Raw genomic sequence first — 18,521 nt, 5'->3', positions numbered from 1 at the left:
TCTCCCCTCTCTCTCTCTCTCTCTCTCGCGGCTCTCTCTCTCTCTCTCTCTCTCCCGGCTCTCTCTCTCTCTCTCTCCCGGCTCTCTCTCCTTTCAGAGGCACCCTAAATCTTCAGCAGCTTTTTACCTGCTTCCCAGCTCTTCACGCATCCTGTCATTCTGTAGTGCTAGTGCGGCCGAATGTTTCAGGCGTTGCGGGGATGGGCGGGACACCCCTCACCATCTGTAGCGTCCAGCACATTCAGCCACACTGGCAACGCAGGAGGGAGGTTGGGACAACGAGCTGACTTGTGTTCACGATCTACCAGCGTTCGCTTTACAAAACATTTGTAGATCGTGATTGACCTAGTGGGCGACCCTGACTCAAGGACTCTTTTATAAAAGTTCAGCCCAAAGTTTTCATGACACTAGCTCCCCTATATGGCACTGACAAGTATAGGATTTCCTTTACTCATCAGGAAAAGAAGAAATCTCTGTATTGCGGCCATGTAGTCATTTTACACTTCTTCTAAACATACACTTAAGGGTGTGCGCTCTTCTGAGTTTTTATTGCAAGCTTTAACTGAAATGTACATTTGATGTGGCTTTTTACTGGCTTGCTATAGGATATTGTCACAACTTTTATGTTTAGTTCTATAGATTCACCATCAGTCGGACTTGTCAGATGTACATAAAGCCACTAAATTCCCTTTGCTGAAAGACTGTTGAGACATGTACAGTATATGGGGCCTTTGTACTGGTTCCTCTATGCTGAGACGAATATGGAGATATGAACCTTGTTGTTATCTTGATAATGGCAACCTAGAAGTTTGCAGTTTTTGGTGACATTTACCAGAAATTCAAGTGAGCCGATTTTAAAGTGGAAATTCAGTTTTGTTTTTTTAAATCCCCCTGCACAGGTCCTTATTTACCTCCTCCTAGGGCTGTCAGCAGTACTACTAGTAAAAATCTAGTGCCCGGCTACCTGCACCTGATCATTAATATTCCAAAGACTTTAATGAGACATTGTTCTTGCAATATGGACCCATCCCATTCAAGTGTATGGGCCATTGGTGCACATGCATTTACTGGGGCTGGGACAAACAATATAACACTAACAGGGGTGTATACAATGGTCAGCACCTTAATCGCTGGGGTGCATGCATGTTAACACAAAAATTAATGAGTTAGCAATGCATCTCTATGGGCCAGAAATCAGACCTGCACAATGCATGTTAGTATGTTGCCACTTGCACATCCATTAACAAGGTATGCTGGGGTGCCATTCAGAAGGAATGGCACTGTATTGCACCAGCATAGCATGCGGTGCTATGCATTTTTGTAACATGCATTAGAACACACGCATGACTGGATTAAAGGGTTTTAATTTAGATTTGTCTGGCGCTTGTTGTTGAATAATTTTGTTTTAAAGCGAACCTTTCCATTCCCAAAGCATCTAAGCATAGCAGTATCCTCCTAATCCACCCAATTAGCTCATGTATTTGTACTTCTTGCACCAAAACATGCAGCTTCAACAATGTTGTTACTTATATGAAAACTGCTGACGCCCTCATCTCCATCTCTGATCATTTTCCCTGGCTGCTGTATGCAGCAAGCAGTGTCTAATAGCTGTCACGGGTCGGGTGGTAGCATTGACTTGTGGGCAAGTGATTGGCAGCCTGGCTTCAACTTCTCTATTCTGTGCCAGAGGCAAGATAGTTTCACCCAGCACGGGAATAACTGGGTCTCTGAGGACAGATTGAAGCCCTTTTTGTTTACAGTTGTGAGTTGTCAACAATTGTTTGTACTTGGCAGCCATTTGGCAATGCAAGGGGTTGCTGTAAGTGTGCACATGAACCTATAGATTAGGAAGTCCAATGGATATCCCATGGGACTTCTTACCAGTATGCCACTAGAAGATGGGTGCTGAAGTGGCTGCGGATGGTGCCACTCAAATCCAAGAAGCTAAGGTATGCCACCGGCACACCGGAATGAAGTGTCCAATAATCATCTTTATTGCTGCATGCACATCATCTCACAGAGAAAGCACCATTTCAGGGTCACCCTAGGTCCCTTTATCAGGCTCAATATGATGGTCAAATTGAGCTTGATGAAGGGCCCCAGAGTGGCCCAAAACTTTGCTTTTTTGTGACATGATGTGCATGCATCAATAAAGACAATTATTGGACACTTCATTCTGGTGCGTTGGTGACATACCCTATAGATTATATTTGTTTGGGGTAGTAAATTCAATGAAAAAAATTCACAGGGTCACAGGTCAAAATCGGAGGCAGAATTTCGCAGACGTTTCTCCAAAAGCTTCTCGTTCCCTGGAGAGGTGAGCGCGTTTCTGCGATTTCACCATGTCGGGAAGAGCGCTACCAATATTTTCTTGTCACATTTGAGAATGATTAGACTTCTAGGCTGAGCTCCAATGTGCTTGTACCGCTGCCAGCTCCTAAGTTTTCCATATCAGCGGTAATCATATGTTCTGCTCTCCGCTATTCCCGATTCGTATGCGTCCAGCCGTTTTACGGTCCCTGGATTCCATCACTGCTGTTTAGGAGGTTAGATGGGTTTGGAGAGAGCTCCCAGCTTTGTGCTAGCTTCATCTTTTACTAGAAGTTCATTAGCAGACAAGAGCGGCGGGCCAAACCCCGTCTATGGCACGCTGCACCGTCTCCGGGGAGGAAACAAGAGGCTGTTAAGGATTGAGAGAGCGGGACTGCTGTTACCCACAATCCTCCTCACTGCAGATTGCTTGTTGATATGAACCCTAAGGGCCCATGCTACGGTGTGAAAACGTGCACGTTATAGCAAAGCACGTCAGCACGTATTGCGTGCATTAATGTGATGTAGTGCCATTCCTTTTTAATCCCCTACCTGGCTACACTGGTTTCCTTCCGCACTCCAAAGACATGCTGGTAGAGTAATTGTCTCCTATCTAAATTGGTCCTAGTATTTGAATGCATGTGGGATAGAGACCTCAGATTGTAAGCTCCCTGAGGGCCGGGACTGATGTGAATGAATAGTATATAAAGCGCGGCATAAATTGAAGGTGCTTTATAAATACCTGGCTTAAATAAATAGAATAAAATGCCATCCCAGTGCACCTGCAATGCTCCTGCAAAGCAGGGCATGCAAATGCATGGTACACTACTGCGTGCTGCATACGGAAAAAAAAGATTGTCCATTTATTTATTTACTTGTTTATGTCTGGTCCCTTCTAATGTGCTGGCAAGCACACTTTATTGAGTGGATGGTCTTAACACAACACACGTTTGCGTGCAACATAACGCGACACAAGACCAGTCTCCCTGCACAAAGAGAAAGGGCAGCATTGACTGGTCTGTGTTACAGGAAGCTCCTGCACAAAGGCAAAGTACAGGAGTTGCTTCACCCTGGATGGCAGCACAGATTTGGAAGAAATATAAAAAAGGAGACCAAGATGCAAGTAAAAATACACCTGGCGCTGGTATCTGTGCCAATATAGAAGAAATAAAAAAGTAGGCTCTAATATCATTCTTCAATATTTTTCAAAAGCGTAGGTCAGCAGTGGCAGTGTTTTGCTCATAGCTGGTCTTTAATGGAGAATGTTGTTTGTGATTTCTACATGTGGATAGGGTAGCTTTTTAGCTCACCCCATCCCAAAACTTCCTCGCACTATGGGGTTTTTAGTTTCTCAATATTGCATGTTATCATCACAACTTTTATAAACTGGGAAACGGCTAAAACTTCAAAAGAGCATAACCTTCTTTTCATGAGCCTCTCATACAGACCCTGGCTGCAGGAAGTAGACATGTGTAAGTTATGAGATATCGGACCTGATACCCAAATAGCCCAAGGCATCACTGAATCCCAGAATGTTAGGAGGTGGAGAGCTCTGAATACTGGCCCGATCTCTGATTTATTTTACAAAGGAATTGCCTTTTCCTGACCAAAACAAACGGGAAGAAGTTCAGCTTTTCTCCTATTTTCAAGGGGCGATTGTTTTACTTTTGTTATCCCTGGATGGAAGAGGCATATGGTCCTAATTTTAGCACGTAATCTTGTATATAAACACACACACACACACCTGTGTGCCCTTCCTCCTCCGCAAGCTGCAGATCCCGTCTGGAATGTGTCAGTCTAAACACCAGACACCCACAAGTTATGTAGTGTAAAAAAACGATAACAGCCCGCTACCGGTGGAATTGCAGTAAACCTGAAGAAATATTCCGCCACGGCTGAAAATAATCCAAATGCCAGATGCATTTTTGTAGTGTCTCTGGACTTGTTTAAAGCGCCAATCCAGGTTCCTCCTATTTACTACCTATAACATATTTACGTATTTAAAGTGCATGTAAACCCTAACCATAAACTTCGATTATTTGCTCCCTTTTGGCCTGTTAGTATACCATTAAACGCATGTTGGAATATCTGTTCAATATACGAACAAGAAAAGGTCGTTGATCCTTACTGAAATCTTGTTTGCTGATAACTTCCAATGTCTATGCTGACTGTCATTAGTTATATTGTTCCCAGCTGTCTTGGTGAACTATTGAACATCCTCCTCCTCCAGTGGCATCACAAGGGTGCTAAGCCTGATGAAGGGACCCTCCTGCGGCCCCAAAAACGCTTGTTTATAAGACAAGGAACTTCAAATTCCTTATTCTAAAAGGATTCTGGTGTGCTGGTGACATTTCTATATTGGGCCCACACCAGATGACGCCGTTAGAGGGGGGTGACACCAACATGATTCACAGTCAGTTTTTGTGTCGCCCCCTCTGAAAAGTTGGGCACTTGGTCATGGGCCAAGAGCCCGACAGCTGCACGAGAGAGGAGGGGACCCCGCAGCATACCTTTATCCTGGTGGATTAACATCCCCTACTCTCTTGCCGGCGCCCATCAACAAGATGTCGCCTGTAGTTAAGTGCGTGTGACGTCATTCCGAGCATGCATATAATGACATCACGTGCATAGGGAGAACCATCGTTTTGCTTCCCTTCATTGAGGGACACAGTGGAGATCTTTAGATCTTGACTGTTGGGTTATAGCACCATTTTCAGGAGTAGGACACTAAGCACTAAAACAAAAGCACGGCCTAGGGACGGCCCCTGCTGGTAAACGGATTAAAGGTGTAAGCCAAATCCTAGTTTTCCATGTGCCCTTGTGTTGAGCCTGCATTCATCATTGCTGATCAAACCACCTGGTGTGACCGAGCCCTTAGTAATATGCCACTTGCTCATGGCCAGCGAGTTTGCAGTTTAAGGAGAGAGTCTGCGTGAACTCGCTGGCAAAGAGCAAGCAGCATCTTATGAACTGACATACTTGCTGCAAACCCATCCTGGCGATAAAGTTCCATTTGCATCATTAAACAGACAATTTTCACAGAAGAGGGATCATAACTATTGTGGACTAATAAAGCAAGTCCTTTTATTTTGATAGGTGAAATTCAATGTTTGATTGTGTTTGTGGATACATTGTGTCTCTTTTGCTGAGCGCAGGAGTTTCTTACTTGTTTTGGTCTATTGATTTCTTTTAAAATGGCTTTTATAAAATGTTTGACAGGTTCACTTTAAGGCCCAGTGTGTTTGTCATTAAAGGTGAAGAGACCTATTTTTGCCTTCCAGGGGCCGGACAGCTTAACCAGCAGCTGCAAAAGAGCGGAGGAGGATCGAGGCAGGACTTGGAGGATTTCTCTAGACAGATCAAGGTGTTTGAGAAGCAAGTGAAAGTCCTGAAGCAGGAGAAGGAGGAGCTCAACAAGGTGAGTCCTCAATAAAACCTGATGTAAGGACCCTTTGCATCCCCAAAACATTGCCATCCTTCTGACAATGAGGGGACAAAATCTGGAGCAGCTGTGCATGGCAACCAATCCGCTTCTCATTTTTCATTTTCAAATCTTACCTGAACAAACTGAACAGAGAAGCTGATTGGTTGTCGTGCACAGCTGCTCCAGATTTTGTCTGCTACAGTTTTGATAAATTCCCCTCCAATATGTCTGTGTTAATAAGACATTTTTGACATCCTGTTTTCCCATTGGAATATTTCCTATCACCTCTTGTTCTGGGGACAACTGTAAAGTTAGATTTTCCTCCACTTTCTTTTTTGGTGACAGTGCTCACCAGTGCAGATAAAGAGGTAAATCTTCACAGAAAGTATGTCTAACCCTTCCATTTTCTATAAAATACATAAAAAATCCAGCAGGAAAGGTGGGAACGTGCAAAGATCTCACCAACAGAGTCCCTCAAATGTCAGGAGGCTTCTATCTCTAAAATCTACCAAACATTGAAATATTGTTTTTTGGCAGAATGACTAGAGGCTATAAGACTATGAACAATCCGTTATCTTCCTGTCATGACATTTTGCCGTTCTCTCATTTGTATTTAGGAGCTCTCCGAGTCCAGCGAGAAGTTGAAGTCCCAAACCAAAGAGCTGAAGGAGGCCCAGAGCCAGCAGAAGCAAACTCTACAGGAGATGAAGGAGCAGAGCGAGAGGCTGACTGAGCTGAGGTCTCAGAAACAGAAGTTTGTCCGGCAGCTGCGCGACAAGGAAGAGGAAATGGAGAGCGTGGCTCAAAAGGTGGAGTCGCTGCGGCAAGAACTGCGCAAGACGGAACGGGCCAAGAAGGAGGTCAGGGTCTAGGATGATGTGTTATGGGAACTAGGACATGGTACAGTGCAGATAAATGTATCTGAAGGAGATGTCTGTTTTGACAATAGAAACCCTTCAGATTCTCCCCATTGTTCTGCCATGCTGCACTGGGAAATAGGGAACATCGGATTGCTTGCTGTGGGGAGCAGGAACATTATGTTAAATATTGCCAAATAAGCTTAAAGTGACATTAAAGTCAAATATATTTTTCCCTCCCCCCAATGTTAATTAAAACACTTACCTTAAATTATGTTTCTTAATCCAATCTTCTTCTTTCCTGTCCTTTTCATCTGTCCCTCCAGCGCTGCGACGGTTCTCCGATCCAGCGCTGACTTCTCTGTGCTTGCTGACACTACCTGTCCCACGGTGTCTGCATGCGAGTGCACGCCGTCCATATACTTACCTTGTGTCTCTCCTCGTCTCCCGGCCGAAAATGTGAACTACGCATGCGCCCGCCCCAAGATGCTTTGCGGCCTCCCGAGAACTTTCACATTTTCGGACGGGAGTGCGCGGGGAAGACACAGGTAAGTTTAAAGCGGTTTTTTTTTTTAAACACTTTTTGCATATATCTACTGCTTGCTAGCCTCATATATATGCAAAAAAAGCGGTGGGTTTAATAACCAGTTAACAATAAGTTTAGGAGTATAAGAGTAATACGAGCACCTATAGTGTTTGGAATGACTATATGCTTCCAGTAAGATGTGTAGGGAAGGTAGGTTGTGTTTTTTGCTATTCTTATTATTAGTTCTGATAGTATTAGAGTATTTTGAAGGACAATAATTATTTCTATACGAATTAAAGTAAATTCACTAATATCTCATATAAACTTTCTAAACCTGGTGTTTCATGAAAATAATTCTTGGTGATCCTGCCATGACGGTCATGGCGCTTTCTCTTATGGCCTGACAACTGTTTTCCAGTTGTGCTTTTGCTTTGTCACCCTGTCACATGCAGGAGAAATCTCCCAGATGGGGTACACTGATGGCAGGGGGGAATAAACCTAGGTGGTGGTGGTTTAACCTCTCAGTTGAACTGGACTCATGTTCTCTTTTCCAGATTGAAGCTCAGGCCGAAGCTGCAGTAGCCGAAGCCTCTAAAGACAGAAAATTGCGCGAACGGAGCGAGCAATATGCCAAACAATTGGAGAGCGAGCTGGAGAGTCTCAAGGTAAGTCCAGGACATTATATCTGGCTTCATCCCTTATTTCTCTCCCGTTCATTGAAGGACACAGGCAACAGATCGTAGATCCTGAATGGTAGGTTTTCAGCGCTAGTCCGCGCTGTCAGGGAAGATTGCTTCAATGTGGATACTCCCGGCTCTTCCACACTGCCGCCAGTGCAGTGTGGTACGCATCACTATCCCTTTCACTAAGTATACCCTTTTGCATTATACTAACTAGTGGTGCGCTGATAACGATACTAGTATCAGTGCCGATGCCGAGTATTTGGGCGAGTACGAGTACTCGCCCAAATGCTCCGATGCCTAGCACGATACTTCTGGTATCAGGAAGCCGGGCAGCGAGTCATTACACCCCCCTCCTGATTGGTCAGAAAGACGGATCCATACTTTCTCGTCACCTGGTGACGAGGGAGCATGGTGACAGCTTCCCTGCTAATCGGGAAGCCGGGTGGCGAGTCATTACACGCCGCCTGACTTCCTTAATTGGACTTCCAGTATCGGCGAGTACCGGGAAAAAAATATCGGTACTCGATACCGAAAACCAGTATCGGTGCATCCCTAATACTAACCTCAACCTGCCCAAGGAACCTCAGCAGTCCCTTCTGCTCCAAAACACTGCGGTGCTAGAAGCTGAATGTATCTGCAGAATGTTCAGTCTGTGTTTTTGTTCCTCCCTCCAGAAACAGACGGGCCGCACCCTGGGATTCGGCAGCTCAGAACAGCAGCAGGAAATCAACAAGCTGAGGACGGACCTGGAGAAGAAGAGTGTGTTCTACGAGGAGGAGCTTTCCAAGCGTGAGGCACTACACGCCGCCGAGATCAAGAACCTGAAGAAGGAGTTGCGGGAAGCCGAGAGTCAGCAACTGACCCTCAAGAAGGAGACCATGATCCTAAAGGACAAGCTGGACAAAATACGGAGGGAAAGGTACAAGGAATATTTTTGCTTAAAATGGAGCTTAAAGTAGAGATGTGGCCAGGCTGTGGACATATTCTGAAAGCTCTTTTAAAAAACAGTCCCCATGGGGATGTACAAAAAAATTATCGTTATAATATACACCTCCTCTCTGGCGCTGTCCCCTGCAAAAATCCTTTTACGCCAATAGATTTTCAGGCTTCTGGGTTGGATGACAACCCACCCAAAATTGGGCTTGAACGTGCAGTATATAAACTTTAAAGCAAGCCCTCACTGACCTCTGTATCTGCAGTTACTGTGGAGCAATTCATCCTCACATTTACAGCAAAACACTTTTTATCAGTAGCTCAGCTCCCCCTCTCCCAGCAATGAGTCAGCCGCCTTCCAGTTTATGTAACACAGAGGAGGAACATAGGTATAGGGATGAGTGCAAAGTGATGAGACCTTACTTGAATGACTGGTAGAAAGTCACTCGCACTCCAACTTGAATTTTAGTCAACCTTTTTTATTGACCATGGTTGTGTAACATTGTTAAGCTTTACGTTTTTGCTTAACAATGTGACACAACCATGGTCAATAAACAAGATTGACTAAAAATCAAGTTGGAGTGCGAGTGACTTTCTTCCAGTTGTATATGATTTGCAGAGGTGCCTGCAGTCACTTCAGCACCCACCCGACATCTGAGGGTTTTTTCCAGTCAGGAGTGCGATGAGATCTACTATGTATTAAGCTTACTTGAATGACTTCACTGCTTCTGCTGTGAACTTTGAGGTTGAAGTGCTCCACAGTGTCTGCAGATACAGAAATTGCTGAGGTCTGTTTTTAAACGTATTTACTGCTTATTAGGAATGTGTGAATATTTGAATGTCCAGAGCCTGGCCACAGTTCTGCTTTACAGATTTGTTTTAATCTCCCCATCTCCAGAATATACTTATCTTCCTTTTGCTCACTGTCCTCTCCATTTGAGAACGATATACCTGATACTTATGGGTATGGGGGATCTCATGTCTCATTCCCTCTAATAGCTCTGGGACATTCATTCCTGGAGAAGTCTATAGTCCCGTGTAAGCTATGCCTCTTGCAGCCAATAAGGGTCTGCTATAAATGTAATAGATTGCAGTGTATTCAGCTGACCTGCGGGAAAATGCTTTTTTACATCAAAACTGGAAATGTTATGTTAAGGAGAAGAACTAGGAGTAAATGTGTGTTTTTACTCCCTGGTTCCAGAGATCAGTTGATGTGAAGTTCTTGCATTGAAAACTTCCTTCTTCAAGTCCATCTTTCAGCTGCTTGCATTAGAACATGCATTAGAGCCACTCGATCTCCTGTTATTACTATTCAGTGGTGTGAAACACTGTGTCATTGGTCTCGTTGTCTCATGTGTCAATGTGTCATTGTTTTAAGGATTCCAACTGTCAATGTGTCATTGTTCTGGGACCCCATGTGCCAGTGTGTCATTATTATGGGGACCCCAAGTAGCAATGCATCATTGTTCTAGGCTCCCCAAGTGTCAATGTGTTATTGTTTTTGGACCCCAAGTGTCAGTGTGGTATTTTTCTGAGAACCCCAAGTGTCAATGTGTTATTATTCTGGGACCCCATGTGCCAGTGTCTCATTATTATGGGGATCCCAAGTAGCAATGCATCATTGTTCTAGGCTCCCCAAGTGTCAATGTGTTATTGTTTTTGGACCCCAAGTGTCAGTGTGGTATTTTTCTGAGAACCCCAAGTGTCAATGTGTTATTATTCTGGGGACCCCAAGTGTCAATGTGCCCTTGTTCTGGGGATCCCCAAGTGTCTGTGATTGTTTTAGGACCCCAAGGGTCCGTGTGTTTATTATTGTGTGGTCCCCCAAGTGTCAGTGTGTCATTTTTCTGGGACCCCAAGTGTCAATGTGTCATTGTTCTGGGGACCCCAAGTGTCAGTGTGTTATTGTTTTAGGACCCCAAGGGTCAGTGAGTTAATATTTTGTGGACCCCAAGTGTCTGTGTAATTTTTCTGGGACCCCAAGTGTCAATGTGTAATATTTTTGGGGACCCCAAGTGTCAATGTGTCATTGTTCTGGGGACCCCAAGTGTCAGTGTGTGATTGTTTTAGGACCCCCAAGTGTCGGTGTGTCATTGTTCTAAGGACTCCAATATATAATTGTTTTTTGGACCCCAAGTGTCAGTGTAATTTTTCTGAAGTAATGTAATGGTATGCCCCCCGGGGCTCTGCAGTTTGTTCCATTTGTGTATAAAGACATTTGTATTGACTAATCCTGAATTGGCTGGTTCTGTTCGTGCCTCTTGATCCATCCTAAAAAGGGAAAGTATAAAGTTCTTTGCAGTCTGCTTGCAAATCCGCAAATGTTTATTTTATTTTAACTGGAGAGATTTATGTCTAAACACATCCGAAGGTCCTTATAATACAGGGAATATAAAGGCTGAGGCTTTGATGCGGATGTTTGCTATGATCGGTCGTTTTATGTTCGTACTGAAAATGTTGAGCTCCGGCCCATAAGATTTAAACTGGTTCCACACCTTGAAATCGGTTTACCCTATCTTGGTCCAACATTTACCAAATTCCAATCAAAGCTGCACTTTTGTAACATTCTCAGCTTTGCTACAACACTTGATCTAAATTAAGGGGTTCCCTCAAACTTCCAGGTCATGAAATAGCCATCAGCATCCAGAAATGATGTTGGGTTTATACACTTGCCCCATACTTGTGTCAGCCAAATAACATTAAAGCTATGTATGGTCTAGGGATGGCCCCTTAAAAGGATAAGATCACTTTCAAACAAAGTGCAGTTGTACTCAGAGTCTACTTACCTGATACTGGAAAGCACTTGCCCGGCGCCACCTGCTGACGACCCGTACGTCCGTTGTCTAATGTCTCTGACCTGTGTACTAGACAAAATTGACAACAATACAAACATGCGGACCTGAGATGTGCCATGGTCCGGGTGGACGGTACGCCAATAAGGGGGCAAAACAACCATTTAGAACTCAATTGCTTTTATTCGTATCTACATTTATACAGCCAAACAAGAAAATGCTCTTGCCATCTCTACTTGAGGGTTCGGAACATATCTGACGAAGCATGTCGATTTCCACCTGCCTAACTGCTTGATGACGTGGGCAGGAACTCCATGTCGGGAGGCGGCTGAGGCTGCCCCTATGCGGAAGGAGTTCCCTGAGTAACGTTTGGGATTCTCCCCTAGCTGCCCGAGGAGTACCCTGACGTGTGTGACGAACTGCTGCGAGGAGAGAGGGGTGACTGGGAAAGGCAGCAACGGCCCGTGCGGCGGTGTCGGTGACAGCTTGGCCATGAGACAGTCCAACACCGAGACGGGGCACCACGCATTGCCAGACGGAAACAACTCGATCCGTGTGGGTGCGCCTACCTGATTGGTTTTACTCCGCTCGAGGCTCAACGTATAGTGGTCCGGGTAGCGGCATAGGTTCCTCCTACGTACTGTAGCGGCTATGGGACTGGAGGACGTGAACTCACCCGGTCTCAGGAAACCATAATAAGCCAAGTAGATGGCAGCTTTTAGAACTAAGCTCTGGGTAACACCGAACGGGGATCCGTCCAGCATAGCGGACATGCCCCTGAACAAGTCCTCCCCCCAACCTAAAGTATGCTATCCCAACGCCCCCACCACCAACTAAGGTACCCCATTCCCCCACACCTAAACTACCCCACCTGCCCACCACCACTCTTGACCTAAAATACCCCTTCCTCATCCATACTTCAAGCACATGGGTCTCTGTCATTTCTTAACATCCTTTGTGCAAAAAACAATCTGGCAGTGAATGAGTTAAATGGCTCCCATCTAAACTGGTCCAAGTGTGCATGTGCGCATACACGTGTGATCATTTCAATTGTAAGCTCCTGGTGTAAATGTACAATATGTAAAGTTACCTAAATTCCCAGCATTATATAAGTACCTGTTATAAATAATAATAAATAAACTAACATGAGCCGCTGCTTAGGAGCATTGCATTGTGTAGAATGGCCAATCACACATTATCTACGGCACCTTCTGCCATTTATTTTATAGTCAAAGTGAAAGAGAAGAGTTTGAAGCGGAGACTAAGCAGAAGTTTGATCGGGAGCGGGTCCTCCTGTCCGACGAGAACAAGAAATTCTCCAGTGAACTTGACAAGGTAATTTCTGTACCTGGTCCATCGTCTGTCTAAGCTGAGTGTTGGGTTGGAGAATACAGTGGGCAGTTCAAACAAGTTCCCTTCACTGTATGTCAAAATCACCAGTGGATTCAGAGATTTATGCAAATCTCACTTTTTTACAGGAAATGTTGACCTTGGCCTTTATGTCCTATTTTTTTATATCAGTCAAAGAGGCCACCATTCACATTAAGATGGGCAGGCACAGGAAGCAAGGCCAGTCTCAGTCTCCACCACCTACATATATGAAAGCTGTTTTACCAGCCAATGGATCTTTACTTCTGTCCATCCAGTCCTGAGATTTACCCAGCTGTTTCAGACTTTTCTTTGCTGTGGTTAGGCAAAATAGTTTGGACATCTTGTCCAAGCAGATGCCTGTCCTCAAACAACAGCCCCTCGCTCTTCTAGCTTACAAGAGGCTGAGTCATATTAAATGGAAGTACTTACACTAAGCTGCGTTTTAAACAGTGTTAGTTTCGTGGACTTATCATTTCCGTCATGGTTTTCATCAACAAAACTTTTTCAGTGACTAAACGAAATAAGAACTAAGTTATGATGTCTAAAACTAACAACAATATATTGACATTTTAGTCAACTAACTAAAACTAGACTAAAATGTTAGGGAGAGACGATTTGGAGATCCAATCAGAACTAATCTCTTTGGACTTCCCGTTCCGGTTCCATCCTGAATGGACGGCTAATAGGTAATATGTGCATTAGCATTACTGCCAATATAGTTTTCACTTTAATACTTTAGAGTTGCGTTTCTGCTCAAAAGAATGAAGAATGTCATACGCAAGTTGTTCTAATCAATCCAGATCTAATTATTGGAAAATGCTCAATATTATTGTTTCTTTATAAGACTTGGTTTCATCTAATTTTAAGATAAAGACATGTTATATATCACAACAGTTACATGTGTGTCTGTATTGCATGTTCAAACCTGAATGCTAGGGATGCACTGATACCGGTATTTCGGTATCGAGTACCGATATTTCTTTTTCCATACTCGCTGATACCGAGTACCGGACGTCCCATTCAGGAAGCCAGGCGGCGTGTAAAGACTCGCCACCCAGCTTCCCGAAAAAGCAGGGAAGCCGTCCCCATGCTTCTTGTCACTAAGTGGCGAAAAAGCATGGAGCCGGCTTTCTGGCCATTCAGGAAGCCAGGCGCCGTGTAATGACGTGGCGCCCGGCTCCCTGATTGGCCGGGAAGCCGGCTCCATGCTCCCTTGTCATGAGGTGACGAAGGAGCATGAAGCCGGCTTCCCGGGCAATCAGGAAGCCGTGTGTCGCGTCATTACACGGCGCTTGGCTTTCTGATTGGCCAGCTTCCCCGACCAATCAGGAAGCCGGGCAGCGCGTCATTACACGCTGCCCGGCTTCCTGATTGGCCGGGAAGCTGGCCCCATGCTCTCTCGTCACAAGTAACGAGAGAGCGGGAAGCCGGGCACCGCGTAGTGAAGCGCTGCCCGGCTTCCTGATACCGGAAGTATCGGGCTAGGCATCGGAGCAAGTACAAATACTCGCCCAAATACTCAGCACCGATACTAGTATCGGTATCAGTGCATCCCTACTGAATACCATAAGTAATAACAGGTTAACAGATGTTTACTCCAGGAGTAGATCATGAGATTGGGAATTCCAGAGAGATTCTTAAATTACCCATTAACCCACTAGATTTTAGCAGACTAGATCTAGTGTAGATTTAGTCGACTAAAAAGAGACTAAAACTAAAACAATTCAGATGACAGAAATAGGACTAAAACTAAATTGAAATTGGCTGTCTAAATTAGCTCTGATTTTAAATACATGACATGGTTTTTCAATAAACACATGACTACATTCATTGGTGGCTTTTATATCTACCGGGAGTTCAGCTTTAGGTCATAAACGTTCTAATTTGCTTTTTTTTTTTTATATTCTCTAATTGCTTAATTTGTATCCTCATATTCTCATCATAGGAAAACAGTTCTGTTTGCAGTTGCAATACAAAAGGAATATAATGTAATTATTATAATTAATTCCTATGTTGTATTATGTGAGCGAGAGGATCCGTGTCCATGATGTTATTTTTTGGGTTTTATCTCTAAAGCACTGGGATATGTAAAAAATAAATAAAAAGAAACATCCAGGTTGGAAGACGGAGGATAGATTTAATACAGGAAGTTGGACATTAGTGGTGGGGTGTGTAAGCAGCTTGTAATTGGTGCAGTAACACTTGTGTTGTATCTTGGCCAATATACACTATACATATCTGTTAGGCTGATCTCAGTCACATGTATACCTTTAAACTCACTATATTCTCTTTCATTCATTGCCGCTCTCTACTTATTTCTTTTGTGATTCAAAATTTGTATCCCTTATTGTTCTTGCCAGCTGACCTCCATGCTGGAGAGACAGAGCGTCAACAACCGGCAACTGGAGGAGGAGATGAGGGATCTGGCCGACAAGAAGGAATCAGTGGCTCACTGGGAGGCGCAGATAACGGAAATCATCCAATGGTTTGTATTTATCTGTCACTTTTATTTTTTACATGTTGAACTATTCTGGCCACTAAATGGATCAAAGGAGCATAGGAAATTCCCAGTGGCGAGAAAGCTGTCTGAACGGCATTTGTCCAGCATGGCTGGGCGATGATTTATAAATCATCCCCTATGTGTTGTTTATTACTTAATTCTATTAACTGTCATACATTGGAGTCCTGCTGTCAGTCTTTCTTCAGATGTGACCACATTCTTACAGCAGTACAGGTTGGTTGGTGAGGTCAATATGCGGAGGATGTGACATCATAGCATGTCATTTCTGGTGGAAGGATATAGCACAGGATTTACCTGTGTATAGATGCGTCCAGCGACAGTCAACTATTCTAAGCCGCATGTCATTGTACCATGTATGATTACTGGTGGACTGCCGCTACCAGATGTGACAAGGAAAAAATCATACGCTTAACATAAAAAACAACTTTATCTGAACTGAACGTGCACCTAGAAAGAAACAGAATCGCAGTTTCCACATCGTGGTTTTGTTCATTAATAAAGCCATGTGGTCACTATGCCATAGTTGACATGGCGATCACATGATCGATTGTTGGTTCCTGATTGCTAGTGGAGTCAAATAGAGAGTCCCACTGCATTCCTGACCGAGAAGCCCCATACAATGTGGGGGGGTGTGGAAGTGGCCGTGTATGGCGCCTCCAAATACTGAAAAACAGGAAAAAATGGTCACCAGCGCTCCCAAGTTTTCTTCAAAACGAAATCCTTTTATTCATTCTAGGAGGTCATATCACCATGCGTGGCAATGTTTCGGAATCCGCCCGGCCCCTTCATCAGGCAAACAAAAGTGACTTTTACATAATTCTATTAACTCTCATACATTGAAACCTGTCCGGCCCCTTCATCAGGCAGACATTTGTTTGCCTGATGAAGGGGCCGGACAGGTTCTGAAACGTTGCCACGCATGGTGATATGACCTCCTAGAATGAATAAAAGGATTTTGTTTTGAAGAAAACTTGGGAGTGCTGGTGACCATTTTTTCTGTTTTGATTGCTAGTGGAGACCCAGAGCTGTCCAGTGCAGTTGGTTTTGACAACTTGGTGCATGCAGGGAAACTTAGTCTAATGTTCCCTCTATATAAGGTATTGTGCAGGAGAACATTGAGCTACAGATTGTAGAATGCTTAAAAATAGAATCAAGATAAAGAAAAGTATAAAAATGTAACTTTGTCTCTTTGGCAGTAAAGGCTTTTTTCGTGATGGTTATACATTATTTTTAATACCCACAAATTCCTCTGAATTCCTCTGAAATAGGGGCTTGCAGTGTGGGCACAGGCCTCTCGTGTGACCTGGCTGTATATCTTCAAGGACCAGCTATCTGCATGGGGGAGAGCAGATCATTCTTTCATTCCTCAGTAATCATTGTGCTTTAATGTATTTAACATTCAGCTCAGACCAAATTTTTTTCCACGCGTGGCTCTTGACAGGAGCTTTATAGATGGAGTTTGCAACCTGCAGCTCTCATTTAAATTATGTTTGTGACCTTTATTGAAGTACGTCACGCAGGAAACATGCGTCTTAATGTCAGCTCTATGGAAAACCTTTACTGTTAACCCCTCACAATTCTGTTTTCACATTCATTTCACATTATCTCTGTTGTATACTTCCAATGTATTGTACAAAACCCTTTGCTATTGACTTGCCGTGGTTTTGTTAAGAGCACTGAATGGGCAAAGCAAGGGTTATAGCACCAAAATATAACTTTAATACTCCTTCACCTGCTTACTTTATCTTCTATTTTGATCCGTTTACCATGGTTTAAATGCAGGGCTGACCTATAAGTGGGCAGTCTGAGACTGTTGCCTTAGGCGGCATCTCCTGGGGGAGCTGCAGGCAGAGCTACATGGCTGCTGTGCTGCACAATGTTTGCAGTGTGCCTGCCGCCCACTTTCTAGCCAGAGCATTTCGACCACAGTCGGACACCACATCACGAGTGCCCCGATCCTCCACACCGGCCGCCCATCTCCAGATCCTGGCAATCACACGTAAGTGCCACCACCTTCAGTTTTTTTCATCACTGCTTTTGAGATGTGTAAGGCCCATACACATCTATCTGCCCAGCTCTTAGTAACCTGGGCCGCTCTTGCCAGCATCCCGCTGAGCTTCTGGCAACCAGTGATGTCACTGGTTGCCAGGAGCTCGGGGGAATGCTGCCCCCCCTCCCCCTCCCTTTTCCAGCCTCAGGCGGCAAAAAACCTAGGGATGCCCCTGTTTAAATGCATGGAAATCCTATCAGTGATCATAGTGTCCGAACCGTTTAGTCAGCAAACACGCCTCCCTTCTTCAGAGCTTTGACAGTGGTGTAAAAAATGGAGGGCTCAGATAGTAATACCCAGAGAAATCTTTGTTTTTTGAAAGTATTGCTCCTGGGGTGGATAAAATTAGTGGAAACCAGTGAGAAGACTGATTCCCAGGCAGTGATATCGATGCAGCGTTGGATTGCAGTGCGGCCTGGTGACGGATTGCAGTGCGGCCTGGTGACGGATTGCAGTGCTGCCTGGTGATGGATCGAAGTGCTGCATGATCATGGATCGGAGTGCTGCACCATTGCACTGTATTGCATACTTTGTGTTTGCTTCTTTTAGGTCTCTCGGTGATCTCCTGACTGCATTGATATGAACTGAAGCCTCAGAAATGTTACTGGGAGGCTGTTTTTATTAGATGTTTACATTATTCCAGGTTCCACACATGGTTGTCACCGGAGCAGCCCATCTCTCCTCTCCCGCTGCCATCGGAGCAGTAAAAGTTGTCTTTTTATGGGAACGCAGCCCCTGCACACAGCCCAGCATCATTGTCCTTATTTGGGCAAAGTTTTGGAAAGATCCCTCAGTTCCCTGGACCTGGATGTGGACATTGAGGAATCGGAGAGCCTGACCTTGTGGATGGGAGCCAAGTTAGGGATTGCAGGCTTAACCCTTTAGCTGCAGGAAATTGACAGGAATGCAGAAAGAATTTCCCTAGGGGCAATGACTTCTGGGTTACAGCTGTATGCAGTGTATACAGGGGAATCACAAGGGTGTTCTGTGCTCGGCCCTTCTGTAAAACGTCTCCTGGTGATGTCATCACACAGGGTAAAATGTACGTCTGTAA

At 44.5% G+C, this 18,521-nt stretch overlaps 1 protein-coding gene across 1 annotated transcript in view; it reads left to right on the top strand.

Annotated features, from left to right (window-relative positions):
- Positions 1-18,521, top strand: part of CDC42BPA (CDC42 binding protein kinase alpha) — a 232,860-nt gene that overhangs the window by 159,418 nt on the left and 54,921 nt on the right. Inside the window, exons 13-19 of the mRNA XM_018568287.1 lie at positions 3,825-3,844; positions 5,603-5,728; positions 6,352-6,594; positions 7,672-7,782; positions 8,475-8,719; positions 12,755-12,860; positions 15,257-15,381. Coding sequence (XP_018423789.1) covers positions 3,825-3,844; positions 5,603-5,728; positions 6,352-6,594; positions 7,672-7,782; positions 8,475-8,719; positions 12,755-12,860; positions 15,257-15,381 — 976 coding nt within the window. The remainder of the gene's footprint in view (positions 1-3,824; positions 3,845-5,602; positions 5,729-6,351; positions 6,595-7,671; positions 7,783-8,474; positions 8,720-12,754; positions 12,861-15,256; positions 15,382-18,521) is intronic.

The sequence above is a fragment of the Nanorana parkeri genome, unplaced genomic scaffold (genome assembly GCF_000935625.1).
Source record: "Nanorana parkeri isolate BGI_ZX_2015 unplaced genomic scaffold, ASM93562v1 scaffold31, whole genome shotgun sequence".
Taxonomy (NCBI): domain Eukaryota; kingdom Metazoa; phylum Chordata; class Amphibia; order Anura; family Dicroglossidae; genus Nanorana; species Nanorana parkeri.
The sequence above is the reverse complement of the archived record's forward strand: the minus strand, read 5'-3'. Positions and strand labels throughout refer to the sequence as shown.